This window comes from Protopterus annectens, chromosome 14.part0 (assembly GCF_019279795.1).
Source record: "Protopterus annectens isolate FY-2018-M chromosome 14.part0, PAN1.0, whole genome shotgun sequence".
In the NCBI taxonomy this organism is placed as follows: Eukaryota; Metazoa; Chordata; order Ceratodontiformes; family Protopteridae; genus Protopterus; species Protopterus annectens.
In genome coordinates, this window is record NC_056748.1 from 51,914,049 (window position 1) to 51,939,183 (window position 25,135).

The 25,135-nt window shown below is 43.4% G+C and overlaps 1 protein-coding gene across 1 annotated transcript in view; it reads left to right on the forward strand.

Moving 5' to 3' along the window:
• The window catches only part of DLG5 (discs large MAGUK scaffold protein 5), a 3,463,687-nt gene that overhangs the window by 2,416,501 nt on the left and 1,022,051 nt on the right, over positions 1-25,135 (forward strand). Inside the window, exon 22 of the mRNA XM_044055764.1 lies at positions 12,201-12,375. Coding sequence (XP_043911699.1) covers positions 12,201-12,375 — 175 coding nt within the window. The remainder of the gene's footprint in view (positions 1-12,200; positions 12,376-25,135) is intronic.

The following is a 25,135-nucleotide window of genomic DNA, read 5'->3' on the forward strand; positions in this document are numbered from 1 at the left end:
AGACCTAGAGCAGAGCCCCGAGCCAGTGTCCTCTGATGATTCTTGGATGACTCAGACATTACAGATCAGCCAGAGGCTCCTTTTTCTACTTATGAAGATTCCGATGCTGAAGAATCCATTCCATCTGCCTCTCCACCAGAGGAATTTTCCTTTGGGGAAACCTTACATGCCATGAGAGTACAATTCCAATGGTAGGGACAAGATTTCTCAGATTCAAGAAAAAGGCTTAGGACCTTTCTGCACTTACCACAACATAGGCCCTTAGCTATACCTCCAGTTCTGCCTGTTGTGGATGATGCATTTAATGATGTTTGCACTGCTCCTGATACTTTACCTCCAGCCCCTGCCAAACCAGATAGATTTTACAGGGTGCCAGACACTCATCACCACCTATACAAGGCCCCACTTGCAGATCCTGAGACTATATCCCAGGGGCCTAAGGCAGTAGCTTCGACCTCAGCAAAACCCTCTCCTTCTGAAAGGGAATCCAGGTCCTTAGAGATGGGGAAAAAGTTTACACCTCTGCTACTCTCTCAGCTAGAGCTTTAAACTGTCAGTTTCACATGATCCAATACCAAGAGTTTATGCTTGATCAGTTAACTAAGAAGCTGTCCTCTGATGACTCCTTAGATAAGAAATATGTTTTAGAAATGGTGAATAACATTCAGCAGGTTAGTAACCATTCTTTAAAATGTGGCTATGATGCACTGGAGGCTTCATTTAGATCAGCCATGACTGGCACAGTGATAAGAAGGCATGCATGGTTGAAGGAACAGGTTTTGCCGGATCATGTTAAAGCAAAGCTGTTAGATGCTCCTATGGATAAGGCCAGTCTATTTGGTACACCTGCTCAGCAAGTAATGAAGAAAATGGAAGAGAAGGCAAAATCTGTACAAACAGTTAAGGATTTCTTACAGGTTCAGCCCCCAAGGTTTAGCAGGAACTGGCCTGCCAAAAATTGGTCCTTTCCAGACTCCTCAAAATGTCAAAGAGGCAGGAATAGACGCTGTAGAGGCAGAAATCAATCCAGAGGAGATGCCTATAGAGGACGCCAGTGGCAAGGCAATAACCAGAGAGGCACAGACACAACCACTGCCACTGCAACAGGACAATCACAGTCACTTGACTCTGACACCGCCTACCAGGGAGCAAATAGCAGCACCTTTAGGCGGAAAGTTAGCCTTATTTTCGAAAAATTGGCACTATATCACAAAAGACAAGTGGATTTTGCAAACCATAGACCAAGGCTACAGGTTCCACTTCCACACCTTACCAGTAAAAGAGGAATGCCAAACCTACCTCCAAATCAAAAACAGAAGCTCTAAAGCAGATAGCTCAATTAACAAAGATGAGAGCTGTGGAAAGAGTACCAATAACACAACAGGGCAAAGGATTCTACTCCAGACTCTTCCTAGTACCAAGAAAAGAGAAAAGTTGGAGACCTATTCTCGACCTGTCCGTCTTAAACACATACATCATTGTACCAAAATTCAAAATGCTGACCCTACAGCAACTTCTTCCCATGCTGGGCAAGGAGTGTTGGCTGGTAACTCTAGATCTCAAGGAGGCATACCTGCACGTCCCCATATGACCAAATTGCAGAAGATACCTCAGATTTCTTGCAGGATCAGAGCATTATCAATTCTCAGCATTGCCCTTTGGCTTATCTACTGCGCCCAGAGTATTCACAAAATGCCTGGCATCAGTAATCGCTCATTGCAGGCTACAGGGAATCCAAATTTATCCATACCTGGACGACTGCCTGTTACAAGCGGACAACAAAAGCAAGCTGACAACAGATTTACAAAGAGTCGTTTGCTTACTACAAGCCCTGGGATATACAGTCAATTTAAAAAAGTCAAGACTGATACCATCCCAGACAAGAACATTCTTGGGTGCGGAATTGGACACAGTAAAACAAATGGCATTCCTAACTGCAGAAAAACAAGCACAACTCCCTCTTTACTTCTTGGCATTAACAAAGCAGCACAAACTAACAGCAAGAAAAGTACTGCAGGCCTTGGGCTTCATGGCATCATGCATAATCCTGGTCCCCCATGCCAGACTGCATATGAGAAAACTACAGTGGTACCTAAAGAATTTATGGTCTCAACACAGGCACAGCTTAGAAACCGAAATCCCACTAATCCCATGCCTGAAACAAGAGTTCCTATGGTGGGCTCAAGCATGCCAGTCAAACCCAGGCTTGCCCTTCCACAACTTTCAAGCAAACCAAACCATCACAACGGACGCCTCAGACCTACGCTCCGGCGCGCACATGTTGGACAAGTGCATACAAGGATTGTGGACTCCAGACCAGCTGCACCTGCACATAAACCAAAAAGAAATGCTGGCAGTAAAACTAGCAATCCAGAAATTCAAACCATTCCTCAAAGAAGGCCATTTAATGATAAGGACAGACAACACCACAGTCATGTGGTACATCAACAAACAGGGAGGCACTCATTCATACCCCTATGCAGAATGACTCTGGACCTTTGGAATATGGCTCTGAGCTACAACATCCAGTTACAGGCAATATTTGTGCCGGGAAAAGAAAACACCCTAGCAGACATGTTAAGCAGAACCACCTCGGATGCTCACGAATGGATGCTACACCCGGACATCTTCAAGGCCATCACAAAGAAATGGGGAATGCCACAAATAGACCTATTCGCATCCCCACTCAATCACCAGCTCAAAAAATTCTGCACAAGGACATGCCACCCACTAGCATGGAAGGTGGACTCTATCCTTCAGTTGGAAAGGCCTGACAGCATATGCATTTCCACCTCTTCCTTTGACGCACAAGGTACTACTGAAAATCAAAGAGGAACGTCCAAGGATAATTCTGATAGCTCCGAATTGGCCAAGACAACACTGGTATCCTTTGCTGAGGAGCATGTCTCAGGGGAGAATGTGGCCAATACCCCTGATGCCTTTGATGTTAACTCAGAACAACTACAACATCATGCACCCAAACCTAAAAACCTTGCAACTGACTGCCTGGAACATTACATAACAGCAACTAACCCAGACTTATCCCAAAGGGTTAAAGACATTATCCTTGAAGCCCGCAGACCTTCAACAAGAAGGAACTATGTGGGAAAATGGAAAAGGTTTGTCATTTGGAGTACTGAAAGAGGAAAAGATGTCTCGAACATAGATATTGCTAACATCCTGGAGTACTTGGCAGAGCTTCTACATACGGGCCTGTCCTATTCCTCCATCAAGATACATGCATCAGCTATTTCCGCAGAATACAGCTTCGATCCACCTGTCTTTTCGCATCCTCTACTCAGGCAATTCCTCAGAGGGATCAAGAATGTAAAACCTCCTAGGAAACCACCATTACCAGCATGGGACTTGAACTTTGGGCTAGAAAAATTGACACTCCCTCCATTTGAACCAGCAGCAACAGCAGATCTTCAACACCTATCATGGAAAACTGCTTTCCTACTGGCAATTACTTCAGCAAGGAGGGTTTCGGAACTACAGGCCTTAATGGCAGTACAACCCTTCCTAATCTTCCATCAAGATAGAGTGTCCATGAGAACTAATCCTACATTTATGCCTAAGGTGGTATCCAGAGTGTCTTTAAACCAGGCAATCCACCTACCTACCTTCTTTCCCAATCCACAGAACAGGGGAAAGGCTGCTGCATACCTTGGATGTACATAGACAGTTACGCTACTACCTGGACAGAACCAAAAGTAACAGAAAAACTGACCAGCTTTTAGTAGCCTATGCAACAGGAAGGGAAGGAAAAGCAATTTCCAAACAGACAATCTCCAAATGGATAGGAAATTGCATAAGATTCTGTTACTCCTACCATGGAAAACCAGTTCCACAGAACATAAGACCTCATTCTACAAGGGCTACAGCCACTACCACAGCTTTCTTACGAGGAGTGGCAACCAAGGACATTATTGAGGCGGCTACTTGGACCTCCGTGCATACATTTGCCAAGCATTATAATTTACCTCTATACTCTAGATCCCGAGCAGGGTTTGCCACTGCTGTATTGCAAGGGATCCTAACTACACCATAATTCTTCTTCCTCCTCCCCTAGTTTGGCTATGGTATTCTACCTTTTTGTTATGACTGCAGATGCATCCTTGAAGGACATAGTACAGTTTTGTACCTACCATAAATGTAGATGTCCGAACAGGATGGCATCTGCAGTCAGGATTACCCACCCTCCTTCCCCTCTGTGGTACTCCTAGGGTATTTACCCTCCTAATAGCTAGCTGGGGGGGAGTCTCTTATGGTGTATTTGTTTGTATATATGTACATACATGCTTATTTTTTGTGTTTGCCTTCTACTATTTTGGAAACATTGGCATTTATCCAAAATTTAGCTTTCCTAGAGGGCAACTGGCATCTGGGGCAAGAAACACTGAGGAAAATGGCGTCGGCTGATGCCTTTATACCCGAAGACCAGCAGAGATGACGTCGGGTGAAGTGCGACATCAGCCGAAGCCGGACCCAGACTTTGGAATCCGGCCGACCGAAGGGCTGCCTGACAACAGGACAACCCATTTGTTATGACTGCAGATGTTATCCTGTTCGGACATCTACATTTATGGTAGGTACAAAACTGTACTTTCTCCCTCTCGGAGCTGCGGCACTGGTGAGTTCGGCCACATCGGCTTCGGAGCCGTCCCTCTCGGTGCCAGGAGGGGTCCTTATCTCTTCGGAGCGGGGACCTTCTGCCCTGCCTGATAGGGGCGCCTTTGAAGTCATGAGGAGTGTGCTGGCCCCTGTGCCTGCTCCACGGTCGGCTCCCTCAGCTCCTCCCTCTGTAGTGCCTGCTGCGGTCTCTACCCACCCTCTCATTCCTGACAGTAGAGATCCAACGCCTCAGGTTTCCCCATTGGGAATATCCTCCTCTTCCGAAGTTTCCCCTGATCCGTCAGGGGAACCCCCTCGGAAGAGGAAATGTAAGAGGAAGCATGTGGACTCCCCTGAGTCCATCACATCTGATACCGACTTGGATGAGTCGGAAGGGTCCCCACGGTCCTTCTCTGAGGATGTCTCCTTTTCGGACATCCTTGAGATCCTCAAGCAGAGGGGGAACTGGTCTACCCTCAATCCTTCCGAGGACGAGTCAGTTTACCTAGAGGCGTTTGGTTCTCGCCCTTCCACCTCCTGGGTGTCTCCGCCCTTTGACCCCCTCATGGAAGTGGTGGCGCGGAAGGCGTGGACGGCCCCTGATACGATGGAACCTACCCCACGGAGGCCTTCAAAATTCATTACAGCCCCGTCGGACAAACAGTTTTTAGCCAAGGGTGTCCTGGTTGATGCCATGGTGGTGGCTGCAGCCACTAAGAAGGAACTGGCTGATCCTTCAGTACCTGTCCATCCTCCTAATAAGGAATCTAGGACTATGGATAGGTACGGCAAGCGGATGTTTTCTTCAGTGACCTTTGTCATGCGGTTGCTGAACTACTTGTGCCATTTCACCCGTCTTCAAAGAGACATGCTCAAAGAAATGGGTGATGCCCTACAGGATCCAACAGCTGCGGGGTCTCAAGACAAAATCAACTCCCAGCTGGCAACCCTGAATTCGATTGTCAACTCCTCCATGTGGCTTATTTCCTACGCAGCCGATGGGGCGAGTAGGGCTGCAGGCACAGGCGTGGCCTTACGGCGTCACGCCTGGATGCAGCTTTGCAACTTTGCAGACCCCTTCAGGGTGTCCTTCACTAACTCCCCCTTTGACGGTTCGGCTTTGTTTGGACCGCAGGTGAAGGATACTTTGACCAGATGCGAGCAAGAAAGCAAGACTCTCTCTGCCGTGGGAGTCTGTTTTTCCACCCCGTCTAGACCATATCCTAAGGGTCAGAAGGGTGGGAAAATGTGGTTCCGTAAACCACTGGAAGTCGCGCCTGACGCAAGAGGTCAGTTCCTCTCTAGAGGCAGGGGGGGACAATAACAGACGCCGCCCTAGAGTCAGAGGAGGTCCGCAGAATCAGGGTAGCAGAGAGACTCTCTCTGACAAACCCTTCCAGCATCCCTGAGAAGCTGCCCGACTGTCCGCCTTCGGAGGCAGTCGGGGGAAGGTTATCACTGTACCCAGAAGCCTGGCTTTCACTCACCCAAGACAAATGGGTACGGTCGATTATATCCGAGGGTTACAAAATTCCCTTTATCCACACCCCAACTCAGCCAAAAGGGCCCCTTCCAGACATTCCACCCAGTCTAAGGGAACAAGCAGTACTAGAAATATCAAAACTGTTAACAAAAAGAGCCATCCAGCCAGTCCCAGCAGACCAGCAAGGATCCGGAATCTACTCCAAGTTCTTTTTGGTACCAAAAAAGACAGGGGACTGGAGACCAATATTGGATCTCAGCAGACTAAACAAGTCTGTAAAAAGAACGAAGTTCCGGATGGTCACACTACAGTCCATTCTACCCTTTCTGGGTCAGGACAATTGGATGTACTCAGTAGACCTTCAGGATGCGTACTACCACATCAAGATGCACAGGCGCTCCAGGAGGTTTCTCCGCTTCCTGCTGGGGGCCAGTCACTACCAGTTCAGGGCCCTGCTCTTTGGTCTCACTACAGCCCCCCCGAGTGTTCACCAAATGCATGGCAGCGGTTACGGCTCATCTGAGATGTCAAGGATTCCAGGTGTTTCCATATCTAGATGACTGGCTCCTCACTGCCACCACCAGGCGTCAGCTTCTCCTGTCCAGAGATTACACCATTCATACTTGCAAAGGGCTAGGTATCTCCATAAATTTCGAAACGTCTGCCTTGTCGCCTTGTCAGTCTATTACCTTCATAGGCGCCACCTTGGACACAGTCCAACTCTCAGTTTTAGATATTCTCAGGCATGTTCACATCCTTCTTCAGAGCAACAGAATCCAGGCCAGGTTTGTCCTGAAGGTTTTAGGTCTCATGGCGGCAGCCATTATGCTACTTCCCCTAGCTCGCTTTCACATGCGGATCCTTCAGTGGATGTTGTTTTCCCAGTGGTCCTTTCAACAGCTTCCAATGTCACACAACATCTTAATAACTCTATCTTGCAAGAAACACCTTTCTTGGTGGATGGTCTCCCCTCAAGTCCTTCAGGGCAGACCCCTTGTTCTCCCCCCCACCCCCGGTCACCACGGTGACAACGGATGCCTCCCTGGTCGGGTGGGGGGGCATTTTCAGGGCAGGACGGTCCAGGGCACATGGCAACCTTTCGAATGCCACCTGCACATAAATGACTTGGAGATGAGAGCAGTACTTTTAGTGTTGCAAGCCCTTCAGGACTCTCTTCCCATCGGGACTATTGCAGTTCAGACGGACAATATGTCCGTAGTGTGGTACATCAACAAGCAGGGCGGAACCAAGTCCTATCCCTTATGTTGAGAGGCACTCAGACTTTGGCAGTGGGCGATCTCCTCTCAGCGGTTTCTGATAGCAACGCATATCCCCGGGAAGTCCAACATCATAGCGAACAGGTTGAGCAGAGCCATTCTCATGCCACACGAGTGGTCTCTCAAGCAGTCAGTAGTGGAAGAAATTTTTCAGAAATGGGGTGGACTTTGCTGCGATCTTTTTGCAACACCTCAAAACAGCAAGTGCCACGACTTTTTCACTCTCTTCCCGGCCACCCCCCCCAGAGACGCTCTAGTTCACGATTGGCCCCGGGGACTTCTGTATGCTTTTCCCCCCTTTCCATTAATCACTCAGTTGATTCAGAAAGCTACCGCCTTGAGAGCCACAATGATCCTCATTGCTCCTTACTGGCCTCGACAGATATGGTTTCCGTTCCTGCATCGTTACCTCTTGGGGTAGCCCTGGCATCTGGACCCAGTGCCAGATCTCTTGACCCATCAGTCGGGACAGCTGCACCAGTCCCTCCAATCTCTCAACCTCACAGCTTGGTTGCTCCTCTTCCAACCCTAGCCAGGCTTCCCCTTATTTCCCATTCTGTGCATGACATCATTATAGCTTCCCTTAAGTCATCTACCAGAAGGATTTATGCCAGCAAGTGGAAGCGTTTTTCCTTCTGGGCAGGGGCTAGAAATATGGATCCTTTTACTGCCCCTATCCAATCAGTCCTAGACTTCCTGGCCGAACTGTTTCACTCAGGTTCTTCTTCCTCCACCATCAGAGTACAGTTAGCGGCTATTTCGAACTTTCATGTAGGCTTTTCGGACTCCAGTATCATGTCCCATAAGCTTTGTAAAGCCTTTCTTAAAGGAATCTTTTTGCTCAAGCCCCCAATCAGAGACCCCCCACCACAGTGGGACTTGAATTTGGTTTTAACTTCCTTGATTCTCCCCCCCCCTTTGAACCTGCGGCTTCCTGCTCTTTGAAGTTGCTCTCTAAGAAGACTCTTTTTCTAGTCGCCATAACATCCGCGAGGAGAGTATCAGGACTTCATGCCCTTTGCATTTGTCCTCCTTATCTAGTTTTCCATAAAGACAGAGTGTCTCTTAGGACTAACCCGTCCTTTTTACCCAAGGTTTCTTCTGAGGCAAACCTAAACCAGACCATCGATCTCCCAGTTTTCTTCCCTAACTACTCCAACAGAGCGGAACAAAAGCTGCATTTTTTGGACGTTCATCGTCAGCTCCGTTACTATCTGGAAAGAACCAAGCAAGCTAGGAAATCTGAGCAGCTCTTCCTATCTTATGCGGAAGGGAAGAAAGGCCTTCCAGTTTCCAAAGTAACCCTTTCTAGATGGCTGGCCTCTGTGATTACTTTCATCTATGAACTCAGACGTCAGGAACTACCGTCTAGGCCTAGAGCTCACTCAACTAGAGCCTTAGCTACGTCAATAGCTTTTCAGGCTAGATTACCAATAGATTCCATTTGTGCGGCGGCCACATGGGCTTCTCCTCATACCTTTATCTCTCATTACAAATTAGACATGGCCTCCAGAAGCCGGGCTAATTTTGGTTCCACCGTTCTCAAGAGTCTGTTCTGATGAGCCACCCAGGGTGAAGGTGCTAGGGACGCGGTCCCATCCAGCAAGAATGAAGGCGAGATTGACAATTTAACATTGAGATGTTATGTACCTACCGTAATGTTCTATGTTAGTTGTCTTCTTCTCACCTTCTTTCTTGCGTCCCACCCTCCATCCCCCTAGCCTGGACAGACCGAAAGGATCCTTTGGGATCTTCTTTTCGCCTCAGTATAAGCCCCCTTGGTTATCTTTTATTGGTAGCTGTAGATGTAGGTGGCTATAGATGTAGGGTTTTGTCTTTCTCCTTGACTTGGAGATCAGAACTGCTATGGTTTCAGCTATCAAACGAGATCTGGGTAGTTAGCACCTAGCATTCTGGGATATAGGGTAGCCTCGAGCCGGTAAAATAGCTCTCGAGCTTTAGTATAGGCTGAGTCGGAGCCGAGGATCGGCTCCGAACCCATTCAACAAGAAAGAAGGTGAGAAGAAGACAACTAACATGGAACGTTATGGTAGGTACATAACTTCTCATTCAGGCTATGTACAATTTTTGTAGTATTGAGAATCCGAAAGTTGGTGTGTTATTTGGTATTCCGAAGAGACATAAAAATTTAATAGACCCTCCTTTTAGACCTATTATTTCTGCACCCAACTATGTTATGGAGGGTATTTCTTTGTTGGTGAATTCTTTTTTACATCCTCATGTTCATGAAACGGAATCCTTTCTTAAGGATTCTTGGGATTTTTTGGACAGTTTTAGATTGTTCAACGAGCATATGAGTTTTAACCCTCACAAACATATGATTTTTACGTTAGATGTCACATCTCTATACATGCATTCCCCATGAAACGGGGGGTTGAATATATTAGAATGTATTTAAACAAGTTTGCTAGTTGTGACAATAATGTTATAAATTTTTATTGTAACTTGTTGGACATCATTTTGAATAATCATTATTTTTTGTTCAACAATTGTTACTATAAACAAATTCAAGGCATAGCAATGGGGTCAGCAGTGGCCCCTTCCTACGCAAATATTGTGATGGGGTGGTGGGAGCAGGAATTTCTGAAACCTTGTTTCAACCACTTTTGGGTGGTATTTTATAAAAGGTTCATTGACAACTTGTTTTTTGTGATTCAAGGGGACACTGATGCAGTACATGCTTTAGTAAGAACTATTAATTCTAGTTCACCCTTCCTTAAATTTGTGATGGGAGATGTTGGTACATCCATTAATTTTTTGGATGTCCATCTGGAATGGGATCAGTTTAACATGTTTAGTAGCAGCATTCATAGAAAACGTACTTTTATGAATGGATATTTGCATTTTTCCAGTCAACATGTGAATTACATTAAAAAGAACATCCCCAAAGGACAGTTCATCCATGCTAGTAGAATGACTAGTAATGATGAACATTTACACACTGAGTTTTCATTCATCAAAAATCTATTTTTGGAACGTGGTTATGATGAAAAGTTGTTGGATGATCATATATTATGTGCATGGAATGGGAAGGAGGATAGATATCCACCCATTATTAGAAAAGCCTTCGTTCCAGCCCCCAAGAATACTTTATGTGGGGATAGACATCGAAGTTTTAATTTACCTATAACTAGGGATGTTCCAGCTATTAAGAAGATAATAGTTGACAATTGGAAGATAGTCAAGCGCAATCATGATCTGTTTAATAGTGTAGGGGAACATCCTCATTTTGTGTATAAGAATAAATTCTAACCTAAAGAGCCTACTTGAAAATGGTAGGGACAATTTTGTTGTTGACAATATCGGTCCAACGGGTACTAAAGGTATGCATAAATGTTTCACATGCAACATGTGTAAATATATTTTGGAGGGGCCATTCATATATTTATCGCATCTCCCATATACTATACCTATTTCCAGTTATTTTTCATGTAAAAGTGTGGGGATGATATATATTGCTGTCTGCTGTTCTTGTCCTTCTTTTTACATTGGATTGACCACTAGACGTTTAATGAGCAGGATTAGAGAACATATGTATGATATCAAAAACAAGGATTTGAATAATGTATTATATAGACATAGTATTGTGTGTCATAATTTTAAAAAGTTCCTATTCTCCATTTTAGAACAGGGACATCTGAATTTAAGAGGGTGTAATTTTAAAAATGATCTTGAACAGAGAGAAACCAGATGGCAGATCAGATTAAAAGCTGATCAGCCCCCTGGATTGAATGATGCCATCAGCATTGAATGTTTTTTAAAAGATCGCAGGGTGTATGTTAATAAGAATAGGTTTAATGTTGTTTAATGTGTTTTTTAAGCATTGCCCTTTTAAGTGCTTGTATCATGTGGAATTGTCAGCAGTTGAACTTAATTGTTTTTAATGTGTATATATTGTGCTTTTTCAGTGTGTTTTGTATTTCTGAGGAAGTCTGGTTTGACGAAAGCAGTGATTAAATATTGTTCTACGCTAAAGTGGTGTGGTTTGTTCAGCCTTGCAGCATTTTTATTTTTATTCAGTGGTTTATTTGTGTTTATTATTAGTTAAAGGTTCACCACATCTGGAGATTGTCAACTGCTGTTCCTTTGAGGTGGGGGGGGGGGGGGTTGAAGCTGAGCTACAATCTTGGCTTTTGGTCTTGAGTAGATTGTATGACCCTCTACAAATTGCTTGATGTTAGTGTTGTCAGTCAGTACATTACAGGCAGTCTGAAAGATAAGAGCAACTCTTAGTGTCTGCAATTAATACCTGCATAAGCGAATGTAGTGTAATGTACGATGTGGTAAAGGGCCACATCAGTCATCTCACACAACTGTTTGTTAATAAGAGGAATGTGAATGAAGGTATGTTTAGAAAGGTATCCTCCTTGTGTAGTCCTTCTTAGTTCTGCATTATTTACTAATCCTAGACTTTGCCCTTGATCTACCCTGTCTTCCCTGATTTATTTTCCAAATGCCAGTTGTATTGTTTGTGTAGCCTTTGCTCTTTCCACACATTTTCTTAACAAGAATATGCTTAATTGTTGTTTGCCAGTCAACTGTCAATGCTTGGGTTGTCTGACTTGAACCAATTATTTAGTCTACATTTTTTTATGGGGACCACTTCAGAAAAGCCTTTGTATCTTGTCATAACCAGTATAACACCTCTGATGCATTTCACTTGTGATTATATTAAATTTGAAGTTATTACTGATTGCAGTTGTAGATATTGTAACCTTTTTGATTTTTGAAAGAAAATGAGAATAACTGGCTGTATTCAAAGTCACTGATGTTAGCCTACTGGGCATTGCCATGCTTTCTTGTAGGGTCACTCTCCCACTCCGAGTGCAGCAGTCCTAGCCTGGCATCACCTCCACATTCACCTGTTAACGTGGATACATCATCCTTTTCCAGCAGTAGCCAGTCCCAGAGCTCCATCGCTACATTTCCAGTGATTTCTGTTAGCCCTGTGCCTGCCTTTGGGAAATATGGAAAAGACAGGTAACATGTTTGAGATTTTGCCTAAAACTCATAGTAACTAAACGGTTGTAAAACCAGACTGTTAGTTGTAACTGCAGTGGTATATAGTTTGTGTACTTAGAATTAGCATGCTTTTAGGTATGCCCAATTTTTTTAACATGGGACCTCTTTTTTCATTAGGGTCAAGGGACGATAGTGCTTCAGATTTTGAATGATTTTTGTGTACATGATTTGTGGCATTTATTGTGTTTTAACCTTCCTCTGAGGTCCCTAATAATTAATTGTTTCCAGTTTGATGCTCTCCCTTCCTAAATGTATGTACAGCATGTGTTCTGTAATTGGCACAGTGCTGTGGACCACCTAGAAATGAAATTTTTGTAAGAACAGCAACGGTTGCATTGGCTATAATCTCTAAGGTAATTTGTATTGTCAGACAGTTTTGACTTCCCTGAGAATTAGTTTGGCCAAAATATTAGCTGTCATTTAAAAGATTTTGTTGGGCAGGGTTTTGGCAATGAATGTAAAGGAAAAGTTGAGTGAAGTAGATGTGAGTGGGGGCCATATGCTAGGTCACATGTTGTAGCTGTAAAATGGCATGCAACTGCTAAGGGCAAAAGGGCAGCCAGAACAGAGTTGGGCCCATGAGAAGCACTGAGTGGAGGGAGAGAGAGAGAGAGAGAGTGATGTTACTTATGGACAGTGACAAGGGGCATCTGGAATTTTATTCAAAAGTAGTGCGTTATGTTAACATGGTGGGAAGGGGAGTGAACTTTGAGGTAATGACTGTTTCTGTATACAAGGGCAGAGAGTTTATCTGCTGAAATAGAGTGTGAATGGTTTCAAAACTCTGTGGATGTTTTCAGGCCAGGCATGTCTTCAGGGATCCCAAAGTCTAACACTGACAACTCTTCTTGCTGGCTCTGTGTTTGAGTTCTTCTCTAGTCTCGGTTTCACTTCCTTTCTTTTTCTCCAGAACTGTCATGCTTGGGGACATATGCCAAGACTGATGCCACATGAGAAGATGCCTAGTCCATGAACCTACTCATCAGTTGTCTTATGTCACTTTTTCATTATAGATCTGTAGCCTAACTTACATTATGCCAAAGATCCCATGATCAGTATGACATGTGGCAAAGCCTTCAGATTGTTTGTGCTGATGCTAAATAGTGAGCTGTGACTAACGCTTGCATTCTGTCCTGCTTCCTAGGAGAGGATGATGCTTTGAAGCACTGCCATAATTGCCAGCAAGTCAACCTAGGTATCCACAGAGGCATGAACGGTTGTAACTTCTGACTCAGTACATTACTAGGGGAATGGTGCCAGATGGAAGTAGTTGGCATGGGAATTGGTGTAAGAATCTTTGCCAAACCACTTTCACAAGGCCAGAGTGGAGAGAGACCAGGCCTTGATCCTGTCCGCCTAATGGTGAGAGGCAAATATGTTTGTGAAACAGCCCTATGGTTCCCATATCTCATGGTCTTGATGTTAACTTGTGAGGGTCTGTACTCATGCCCATCTTCCAGTCTAGTGAATTATGAGGAGAACCAAAACAGGTGCACAGCTGGCTTCCACCTTGTTTTTTTTTTTTTTTGTTTGTTTGTTTTTTTGGGGGGATGGGGGGTTGGGTGTAATTTCCAAGGTTTAGGAATTACCCTTGCCTGTGTCCGTCAGCTTGAGAATGCTGGTGACCATGTGATCTGGGAGATCAGTCCTTTAATCACTTTGCCACGGTGCTGTGCTGCACTTGGGAATGGGGACTCTACTACTCAGGTCTCTACCCATCCCTGTAAGTTTATCAGGGCTTAAAAACTCAGCACAAAGAATGTTTGCTGAGTTTTCTTACGCCAGAGCCTGCATTTCAGGCCATAGACTTCAAACAGCTGTTCAAAGTCTGGTAAAAACTTTCCTTTCAAATGTGAAAATGCACCCTAATAACTCCTGATGCTAGCACCTGCCCAATTGTACGCCTGTTAATTTTTTCTACCCCTCTAAGCAGAAGCATCCTCACCACACTTCCTTGTCACCCAGCACACTCCATTCACAGTCTTGTTGTCATGGTTCTCATCTATGCATGAACTTGGACCTGCTGGAGCAAATGGAAGGTAAGAGACTACACCCACCAGATTCCTTTCATAACGCTGCTAATCTGTAGGCTATTAGGAAATAAAACCCTTGGGTCATTCCATTAATGGAGCCTCATAAAGGACACCACATATGCATCCTGTAAATTCCTGGTCTCTGCTCATGCAGCTCTCAAGAAAGTGGATGTTTATCTTTGTGAAGGTCACTGTTGCAGTCATAACCTTAGATAACTGTACCATAGTCTGAGGTCTGATGCCTGGCCAGACTTTCAGAATTGAGCTCTCTTCCCAACAGACAAGCTTACATCAGTGTTACCTTGGACATCCTCATATATATGGTATAAAAATGGCATATGCCTGGAAATCTTCAGTATTTTCTGCTACATTCATTGAATACACACTGCATTATTTGCTAATGAATGTTTATTCGAAAATCCATCAGGTATGATCAAAGGGCAAACCAAATAAGTATCCTGTTGTGGACCCTTCCTTTCTGTTTTAATTTAAATGTTTCTGTCTAATCCTTTCAAATAAAAATGTATGTAGATGTGTGGCTTGTGTCCCTCACAGAGGTGTAGGATATGACTACCACCATTAAATTTAGCAAGAAAGCTTGCAAATGTCAGATTTCCTTTAAAGATTGATATATTTCTTTATCTTTGTTGACCGGATTAGTCCCAGAAGGCTAGTAACCTCTTTTCAGGGGGGGGGGACCCAAGGTGGTGGTTAATACTGCTAGGGTAAATTTGTCCAAGGCATCAGGGAACTTCCTCTACTCTTTTCGATAGGTGCTGTGGTGTCTTTTACATCCACCCAAGCTACCAGCAACTCGAGCAGATTGGTTCTTAGTTTAATGTCTCATCCAAAGGACAGCATATTCAGGAGTGCAGTATCATGTCAGTCGCTCTAGCTGGTGTGAGAATAGAACTCTCAGCCTTTTGCACCAAAGGCGAATGTCCTACTTGTTGCACCACTGACACTGCTTTTAAACATGATCAGCCTGTCTGAAGTTTGGGATAAAAACATGATATTGGTGTCTGCAGTCGATTGGAGTTTCAGTCCTAAGATCAACAGAGTAAGCCACCGTCCCCAGGCCTACCTCGAAAAAGAAGAAACTAGTGGCTTTCTTATGTAAGCCTGCTGTGTTGTTGGACTCCCATACTGATTGAATGGATGTCCACTCCTAAAAGGGAACAGTTAATTGCAAGGAGCAACGCATGGAGACTATGGATTCTGAAAATGGTTCCTTTCAGCATCATAAGTTCAAGGACGTCATCACCACAGAGGTATTCCACAAGTTGTCAGCCCTGATGTCTGATGTAGCCAAGGCCTCTTGCAATGCATCTCTAGAGGTTATCATGTCATTGAATTCAGGTGTTTTTTTTTTGTTGTTTTTTTACTGGGGTAAAGAGATGCTGGAGCCTAAGAAAGCAGGTGCAGAGATATCCACTCAGGAGGATCATCTGAATTATTAAACAAGGGATGGAGGATTTCTCCACTGGTGATTGTCAGGGAGAACATCCATACGACTGAGAAGATGGAGCCCAGGGATGTCCTCCCTCAGGCTTCCAAATCCCCAATGTCCACCCTCCGCCCCAATACCCATACTGTGGCTTGGACCTCTGCCAAGCTCAGACTACCACTTGATGTGTTATCAACCCCTAGCTTCCCTGTCTCCCTTACAAGATTGGGCTAAGTTAACTCAGGGATTCCTGTAAAGCCTACAAGCCTGATCCTGCATAGCTGTGTGTGACAGGAGTCCAGTCTTCCAAAGGGAAGAGAGAGATGTCCCCTGGGGGATTCTGACTCTGATTCCGAGACGGTGGAAGAGGACTTGTATTTAGTTCCCAGATGTCATCCCCCCATCCTGTGACACAGTTAATGAGGACACTGTGCCTGCTGATTCAGCCCTAGAAGACTTGTCTTTTGCAGATGCGCTTTCCGTATGGAAGAATATTTGTAGTGCTAAGTGTGTGTGGTCTCAGCTAACTAAAAACTTTTGGGACCTCAGTCCACTAAAGCCAGTACCTGTACCTGCAATTTGGAAGTGTCTCCTTGGTGTTTCTGATGCTACTTGATTGGAGCCTAACACCCAACACCTTACTCAAAATATTTGATATAGTTATTAAATGTGTCTTACAGCTTTTAATTAAATGCAGATTCTCCTCTAAAATATAATTGCTGTTCCATCTGGAATGGTTATTTTGTTTTAAGGAGTAATACGTAAGTTATGTCCAAGTTCCTGCTAATAAATTCACACCTTTCTTATGAAGTGTTCTCACATAAATCTTCATAAATACCCCCTCTTTTGTTATATTTCCCCCATTACAGCCTCACTATTCCAAATCAGATTCCACTCCACACCCATAAGTAATATTCTCTACTGAAGTTCTACTATTTTCCCAAAAATTCTTCAAAATTCTATAATAGTAATTTTAGGTAGAATATGAATACATGCTAGCACAATCATTCATCCTGCAAATAATCCCTTACTGCTACAGGTCTACTATTATTGTCTTTTTTTCTCTCTTCTGTCATTGTTGGAGCTACTCTCACAAACTGTATTATTACTGGCTTTTTCTTTGTCCCTTATACGCTGCTAATGTCCATCCTGAAATACTTTTTCATTGCATTCACACAATAAGTTCTATGAAAATATGCCTCTTCTGATATTGCTATTTGCACTCTACATGTCTTAATATAATTTCTTTTGGTAATACCTGCATGGCCATTTGCTTTTTATGTTGTTATAGACCAAGAAGGCATTCTGATTAAAAGGTATTATTTCCATGGGTTATACGTGATTGTTCTTTTTTAACTTATATGCACACAGTAATGTGTGGCAGATCTGATCTTGTATAGAGTTGCTTCTTGTCATCTCTGTTTGAATCCATGATACATTTTCCCAGACTTATTGCTTTAATAAAAATGCTCAAGAAACAACAACAACAACAAAAAATGAAATATATTTTCAGTACTCCCAGCTCCCTTTAACTCACAGCAAACACACAAATCTGTATGCACTGTCCAAAAATGAAGTATACTACTTCAAATAGGAACAGGCGTCCTAAATTGACAGCTACACCACATATTACATATTCTAAAGGGCTTCACGGCAGTTCTGTGAAGTGCATAAGCATTGAATCAGAATTGATCGATGCTGGCATACTGAAAAACCCAGTCACCAAAAACATCAAAAGCAAAAAAAGATAGCAAAAAGAAATTGTTCCCTGTTACAATCCTATAACCAAAACTGTACCACCAACTCAGATATACTATGTCTGAATAGCGGTAGTGTTATAGAAAGAATTTTTCTAAAGTAAGGTGTAGGTTTGGGGTTAGGGGCAGGGTTAGGGTTAGCATGCCAGTAGTAAGGATGGGCAGGGGATCGTCATCATCCTGCCTTGTCTTACTAATGTGTACCAACCCTGCCCATGCCCCATCCCTGTTCCTTACCTTATTAAAATTCTTTCCTTAACATTGCCACCACACAAGACACTTGCACCGTACACATCAGCATATGCAACACTAAATTATCCAGCCTTCACTTTAGCCCTTACCCACCAGTGCACACATACTCCCATGTTTGGTATATGCAAATGTTTCTACATTAAACACTTACCTTACACAATCCATCTTCACCCATTCCATTTCTACAGCACTCAACCATAATTGTACTCAATAAAACTGCAATCTTTTGAAAATATGGAACCTTCAGTTCACTGAGGTGGACCATTCTAAAGTTATGGTTAATCATGCTGTTAAGCTTTATATTGAAATATCTGCTGTTTTATTACTATTTATCTGTTGATATCTTTCTGTATTCTTGGGGCTTTTCCCCTCCGGACTCCACTGAAAATGGGCCATGGCCTAGTCGGACTATCCTGGTGAACCAAATATAAATAAATAAAAATAAAATCCTAAGGAGCATGTTTAAAGCTTGTGTTCCCACTTACACAGAATGCTATCTTCTGTCCTCATCTTATCCTTTTTCCTCTCTCAGATGTGATCAGCAACTTACATACTTTCAGTAACTTTAACCTTTTGCCTTAAGAAAAGAAAATATGCACTGGCTGTCCTTATGTAAGCAACATTGTGCAATAAAGTACTAAGACTGCAGCTTGCATAACAGCTGACTTCCCATAGTTTCAGACTTCATTTATTTTCCCTAAATTGTTTGCCAGTTCCCCTTTAAAATTTAAGTTTGTTTTACCTTGTGCATTTCCCTTAGATCACACTTTTCAGGCCTTTTGTGATTAATTGCTTGCGTCTACAGATTCCTTATCTCCGGGCGGGGGGTATCTGATAATGGGGGGAAAAAACTCAGCTAGTAATGTTGCTGATGAAGAAGGCCAACTTTTAGATTTCACTCAGAATACACCAGTCAGACCTTTCATAGTTCATTACTTGCATCTGTTTGCATATTGTCTCTGACTCAAAGCAGGTGCTTATTGAGGAAGGCAGCTAATAACTTTGCAAATACAAGAAAGAACTACGATCTTCTATGTTTTCCATATTTTTTCTTATTTTTCAAGCCTGTTTGCTTAAAAATGACTATTTATCTTAAGATCTATAGCTTACTTAAAATAAGAACATTAATCTAGGCATCCACCTATGTAAAACAATGGAAATTATCCTGTAATTCTACACATAATATGATCATTACATTTTTACATCCCCAGCAGCCCAGGATAACAACATGATATTAACTTTATCTAGATTTTGTCAGTCTTTCTTATCTTGTTACAGTGTAAAGCCTTGATGCATTACAGTTAAGAAAAAGTACTTATTTTATTATCATTAGTATGGACAGCAGTCACCTTTCATTTAAAATGTCTCTAACTGCATACTGTGTATAACTGCTGTACAGTACAGCAAATTTCATCAGAATATTAATAACAAAAACATCAGTCTTGTGGTATTCTGTATTCACTGTCTCAGGGCTGCTACAATTACAACAAACTAAAACAACAAAGGAAAACATGAGGATGAGAATAAGCGGGTAAAGACGTAACTTTTAATTCCTTATCCGTACTTCAAAACAATAAAACGCAGGTACAGCCATAAAAATACACATGACATAAATGCTTTTGTCCACTCAAATAATGAATTTCATCAGATAAAACATGTTTCATAAATTAACATTTAGATACAGATAAAAAATAAACCATTGGTCATCACAGTCATCCCCTATATTATTACAACATGAATGCATAGTGGCTAGTGTTTTAGCTAGGCATAGGTGGAGTTTTGTTTTGATCCTTATAGCGATTGATGGTAAAGATGAATAAAGCGATAGGTTTAGCGAATAATAGTAGGAACCAGTTGGGAATGATCAGCTTTTGTGTTCTACCAATGAAAGTTTTTAACCAATAAATATGTAAAGTATACTTTACGCGGACCATTGGGTGAATGTATCTTGTTTCAATGAATTAGTGAGGATAGGAGGGGTTTGTGACCTATAAATGTTAACTGCAGATGATAGTTATAAGAATACAATGGTATTGGACAAGTAAAACAGTTCAAGGGTATGCTGTTGGTTGAAATGTATTGGTTCACCCAGTCAGAGGAACTGTGGTATGACTGTGAAAACCAGTGTTTATTTTTAGTCTGTATCTATTTCAGAAGACTGAATCCCAAAAGACTGAAAATTCAAAATACTGAATGATGGAATTTGCTCCTTCTCCACTGTTGTGCTATCTTGGAGTTGGTATATATAGTTAGCGGGGGGGGTGGTGGGCGCAGCCCTCCACATGAAGGGTGCAGTGGGGCTTCCCTCCTGCATTAAAAATATGTTCAGTCTTTTGAGCTGTTCATAGGTTCACAGGTTAGTAAACTAGGCTAATGGCCGTGGAGCCTTTACTAACCTAGCCCATATAAAACAATCAGCCCTTGCAAATTTTGAACCCAGGACCCTGCACACCATAGACACAGCAATTTACCACTAAGCCATCTGAGCTGTAATTTTCAGTTGAATTTTCAGTCTTTTGGGATTCAGTCTTTTTGTTTTTCAGTCTACTAAAGAAGACCCATCTAAATGTTAATTTATGAAGCATGTTTTATCTGATGAAGTTCATAATTTGAATGGTGAAAAGTGCTTATGTCATGTGTATTTTTTATGGTTGTACCTGCGTTTTATTGTTCTGAAGTAAGGATAAGGAATTAAAAATTAGGTCTGCACCTGCTTGTTCTCAGCGCCGTGTTTTCCTTTGTTGATGTTCTTCATGTTTCACTGTTGCAGTCATTACATTTGGGTTATCCCTGCTGGGGTAGCCCACTGCCAGCCTGAATACCAGTGACTTAGTATTTCTGCTTTGGGTGCTGTCGCTTGAAGACTAACGTCAGGATGTTCTTCATTCCACATTGCTGCAGTCCTAACTATTGGGGTAGTCCGCTGTCCCAGTCGGCCCGAATACCAAAGTATATGGCTGACGTCGGTCAAGGCGCATTAGACTGACGTCAGTACGTCAGGGTACTAATGCGCATGACCGACGTCATATCCCCAGTCTTTTTTGCCGCATGGTCCGATGCAGAAGCAGTTTTGCGAGTGCAGGTTGGCGTTCTGAAAGTTTCTGAAGTCAGAGTTTCAGACCGAATCAAAGTTGGCTAAGTACCCGTTGGGAATATTTTGTTTTTTCTTGCCTCAGTATTTAACCGGATGTCAGAAAAAGTGAATAACTGTATTTCTTGTGGGAAACAGATACCTCATAGGGATTACCATACTTTGTGTATACCTTGTTTAGGGCCTGAGCACGACATTGTTGGATGCCGCTCTTGTGCTAGATTTAACAAACGCACTATTAAGAGAAGGTTAGACTGTGCCAGGTTAGTTTTGGGAAGCGTTGTAATTATAAAATGCCGTCGGATGCTCCGACGCCCGCTTCGGCCAAAAAGCGCAAGGACAAAGCAGCAAAGCCTAGAGTGGAAGAACCGACAGTCCCGGACGTCGGTTCTTTAGAAGGCTCAGTGGAGCCGGAGGTTCTGCCAGGAGTTTCTTTGGAGTCTCAGGGAGAGACTTTACTGTTACAGGATGTGTCCTCTCAGGAAGTAGGCCAGGCTGAAGGGGCTTCTCAGGTGGCTGTTCTTCCCTCTCTTCCTAAGGTGGTTAGAGCCTCCCCTTCTGTTTCCAAGGCTTCTTTGAGAGGCAGGCCTAGTTTAGCTTCAGTTGGGGTTTCTCCTAGTGCTTCAGGGTCTTTGCCTAAGAAACATATGCTTAAAATGGCAGAGGATTTGATTACTATGATTAGAGGTTCTATGCCCCTCCTGATAAGAGGCCTAGGGTGGAACCTGAGTTTGAGAGTTTTGAGCAATGTTCGGAGGCTTCTGAGTCTTCGGCTGAAGACTTGCAGGAGTATCCTCCTTATTCTGATTCTGATGTGGATGATTCTACTCCTTCAGCTTCTCCTCCTGAGGATTTTTCATTTTCAGAGACTCTGCATTCCATGAGGGAGCATTTTAAATGGGAAGGTCAAGATTTCTCTGATTCCAGGAAGAGGCTTAGGGAATTCTTGTTTTTACCCCAGCATAGGCCTTTAGCTATACCTCCTGTTCTGAATGTGGTGGAAGATGTTTTTGCAGAGGCTTCCCTGAATCCTGACTCTTTGCCTCCTGCCCCAGTTAAACCGGATAGATACTATAGGGTGCCTGAAGCTCATAAGTATCTTTTTAAGAGTCCTAGGGCAGACCCGGAAACTGTCTCTCAGGGGCCTAAAGGTGTGAAGGCTTCTGTTGTTAAAAATCCTGTTCCTCCTGATAAAGAGGCAAGGGCTTTGGATAGATGGGGAAAGAAAGTGTATACTTCTTCCACTTTAGCCATGAGGGCGTTGAATTGTCAGTTTCACATGTTAAAATATCAGAATTATCTCCTTTCACAATTGAAGTCTAAGGTGGATGCTCTGGCAGAAGGTATTGAGTGTAAAGAGTTGCAGGATTTAGTTCATGTGTCTGAACAGGTGGGTAAGCATTCCTTGCAGTGTGGTTTTGATGCTGTGCAGGCCTCCTCGAGGGTGGCTGCCACTGGTTCTGTTCTTCGTAGGCACGCCTGGTTGAGGGATCAGAATTTAGCTGAGCATGTTAAAACAAGGATTTTGGATGCTCCTTTACAGTCTGATGTGTTGTTTGGTTCGCCTGTGGAAGCAGTTTTAAAGAAAATGGAGGACAAGGCTAAGTCTATGCAAACTGTTAAGGATTTTTTGCAGGTTCAGCCTCCGAAGTTTAGTAGAAATTGGCCTATTAAGGGATGGACATATCCTGCTTATGATTCCCAGTCTAGGGGTAGGTCTAGACGTGGTAGGGGCAGGGCTCAAGGTTCTTTTAGGCCTAGAACAGGGAGTTCACCTGCTCAGTCTTCTGGTGAGGGCAGGGGTCAGTCCTTTCGTAAACAGACCCAATGACCTACCTTTTCAGCTGCCAGTACATTCTCGCCTGGCAGCACCTTTGGGAGGAAGGCTGGCTCTTTTCAAAGAAAATTGGGATTTAATTACCCAAGACAAATGGGTTTTGGATATCATTCACCACGGTTACAGGTTTTACTTCCATACCTTGCCTCCTTTCAAAGGCATGCCAGACATTCCTCCTCTACAAAGAAAAGAGGCTCACAAGCAAATTTCTCTGTTGCTCCAAATAGGGGCCATTCAGCCAGTTCCTGTGCCAGAAAGGGGCCTAGGATTTTATTCTCGCCTGTTCCTAGTACCGAAGAAGGGGAACACGTGGAGACCAATTTTGGATTTATCTCTCCTCAACACTTATCTGGACATTCCCAAGTTCAAAATGTTGACGTTACAACAGCTTTTACCTCTCCTGGGCAAAGATCACTGGATGGTAACTTTAGATCTCAAGGAAGCTTACCTTCATGTGCCTATCAGACTAAGTTGCAGGAAGTATCTGCGTTTTCGAGCTGGAAATTCTCATTATCAGTTCTCTGCATTGCCCTTTGGCTTATCTACTGCGCCCAGAGTATTCGCAAAGGTTCTGGCTCCAGTGATAGCTTACTTCAGGCTAAAAGGAATTCAAATCTATCCTTACTTGGACGACTGCCTGATTCTGGCTCAAGAAAAGGAAGACCTTTTACAGCATTTGGAATTTGTGATAGCAGTGCTAAGATGCCTAGGGTATTCTGTGAACGAAATAAAGTCCAGTCTAGTACCCTCTCAAGACATGTGCTTTCTGGGTGTGAGACTGAATACAGCAGCCCAGATGGCCTTTTAACCCCGGACAAACAAAAGAATCTTTCCAGTTACTTCCATCAACTATCTCTTCAGTCCGGGCTGACTGCAAGGACAGTCCTTCAAGCCTTAGGGTTCATGGCATCTTGTATTCTGGTGCTTCCCAATGCCAAACTGCATATGAGGAAGCTGCAATGGTATCTCAAAATGTATGGACACAGCACTGCCAGGATTTGGACACTGTCATTCAAATAATACCTTGCATTCAAAAGGAATTTTTGTGGTGGGCTCAGGAATGTCACCTAAACAAGGGACTCTCTGTGACCCGGCCAGAGGCGAGTCAGATTCTAACGACAGATGCCTCAGACATTGCTTGGGGAGCTCATCTAAATGGAAAGTGGATACAAGACAAGTGGCCTGCCAGACTACAGCATCTACATATCAACATGAAAGAGATGTTAGCAGTCCAGTTTGCATTAATGGCTTTCAAGGAGTTACTTCTTCCAGGGCAGGTGTTGATTCTAACAGACAACACAACTGTCATGTGGTACATCAACAAACAAGGGGGAACACATTCTTACCCGTTGTGCAGGCAAGCAATGATTTTATGGGAGACTGCGCTCAGCTTGCAACTAACTCTTCAGGCAAGGTTTCTGCCGGGAGCACAGTACTCCTTAGCGGATGTGTTAAGCAGACAAATCATGGATCCCCACGAGTGGAAACTGGATCTTCATGTATTTCGAAAATTGACAGTGTCATGGGGAACTCCAGACATAGATCTGTTCGCTTCTCCACTAAACCACCAGCTGCCAAAGTTTTGCACAAAGAGGTTTCATCACACAGCTTGGAAAGTGGATGCTCTTTCTTTCAGTTGGAAAAATCTGCATGTGTATGCCTTTCCACCTTTGCCTCTTCTCCCAAAGGTGCTCCTAAAGGTCAGACAAGACAAGCCAAGGATGATTTTAATAGCTCCAGATTGGCCTCGGCAACACTGGTACCCATTACTGAGGAGTCTGGTAAGGAAGCCTCCATGGCCTTTACCTTTGATTCCACACCTGTTGTCTCAGAGGAAGGTCACCTGCTCAATGTCAAGCTTCACTCTCTTCATCTAACAGCCTGGCATATTCTGTTTTGAAACACAGCAGGTCTCAACTTCCTCAACAAGTTTTAAATGTGATTATGGAAGCCAGAAGACCTAGTACAAGGAAAGTGTACGCAGAAAAATGGAAGAGATTTTTATTTTGGAGTGCAGCAAACAATTTGGAGATTTCTGAGCCTAATTTGAGTGTGGCTCTTCAATATCTTACTGAGTTATTGGACAAAGGTTTGTCTTTCTCTTCCATTAAGATTCATGCTGCAGCAATTTCAGCTCACTATGATTGTGACCCACCATTGTTTTCGCATCCTTTGTTCAAGCAATTTCTTAGAGGGCAAAGAATATAAGACCCCACGTAGAGCTCCTACTCCTGCTTGGGATCTCAATTTTGTGTTGGAGAAACTTACTCTACAACCTTTTGAGCCTGCGGCTACTGCTGA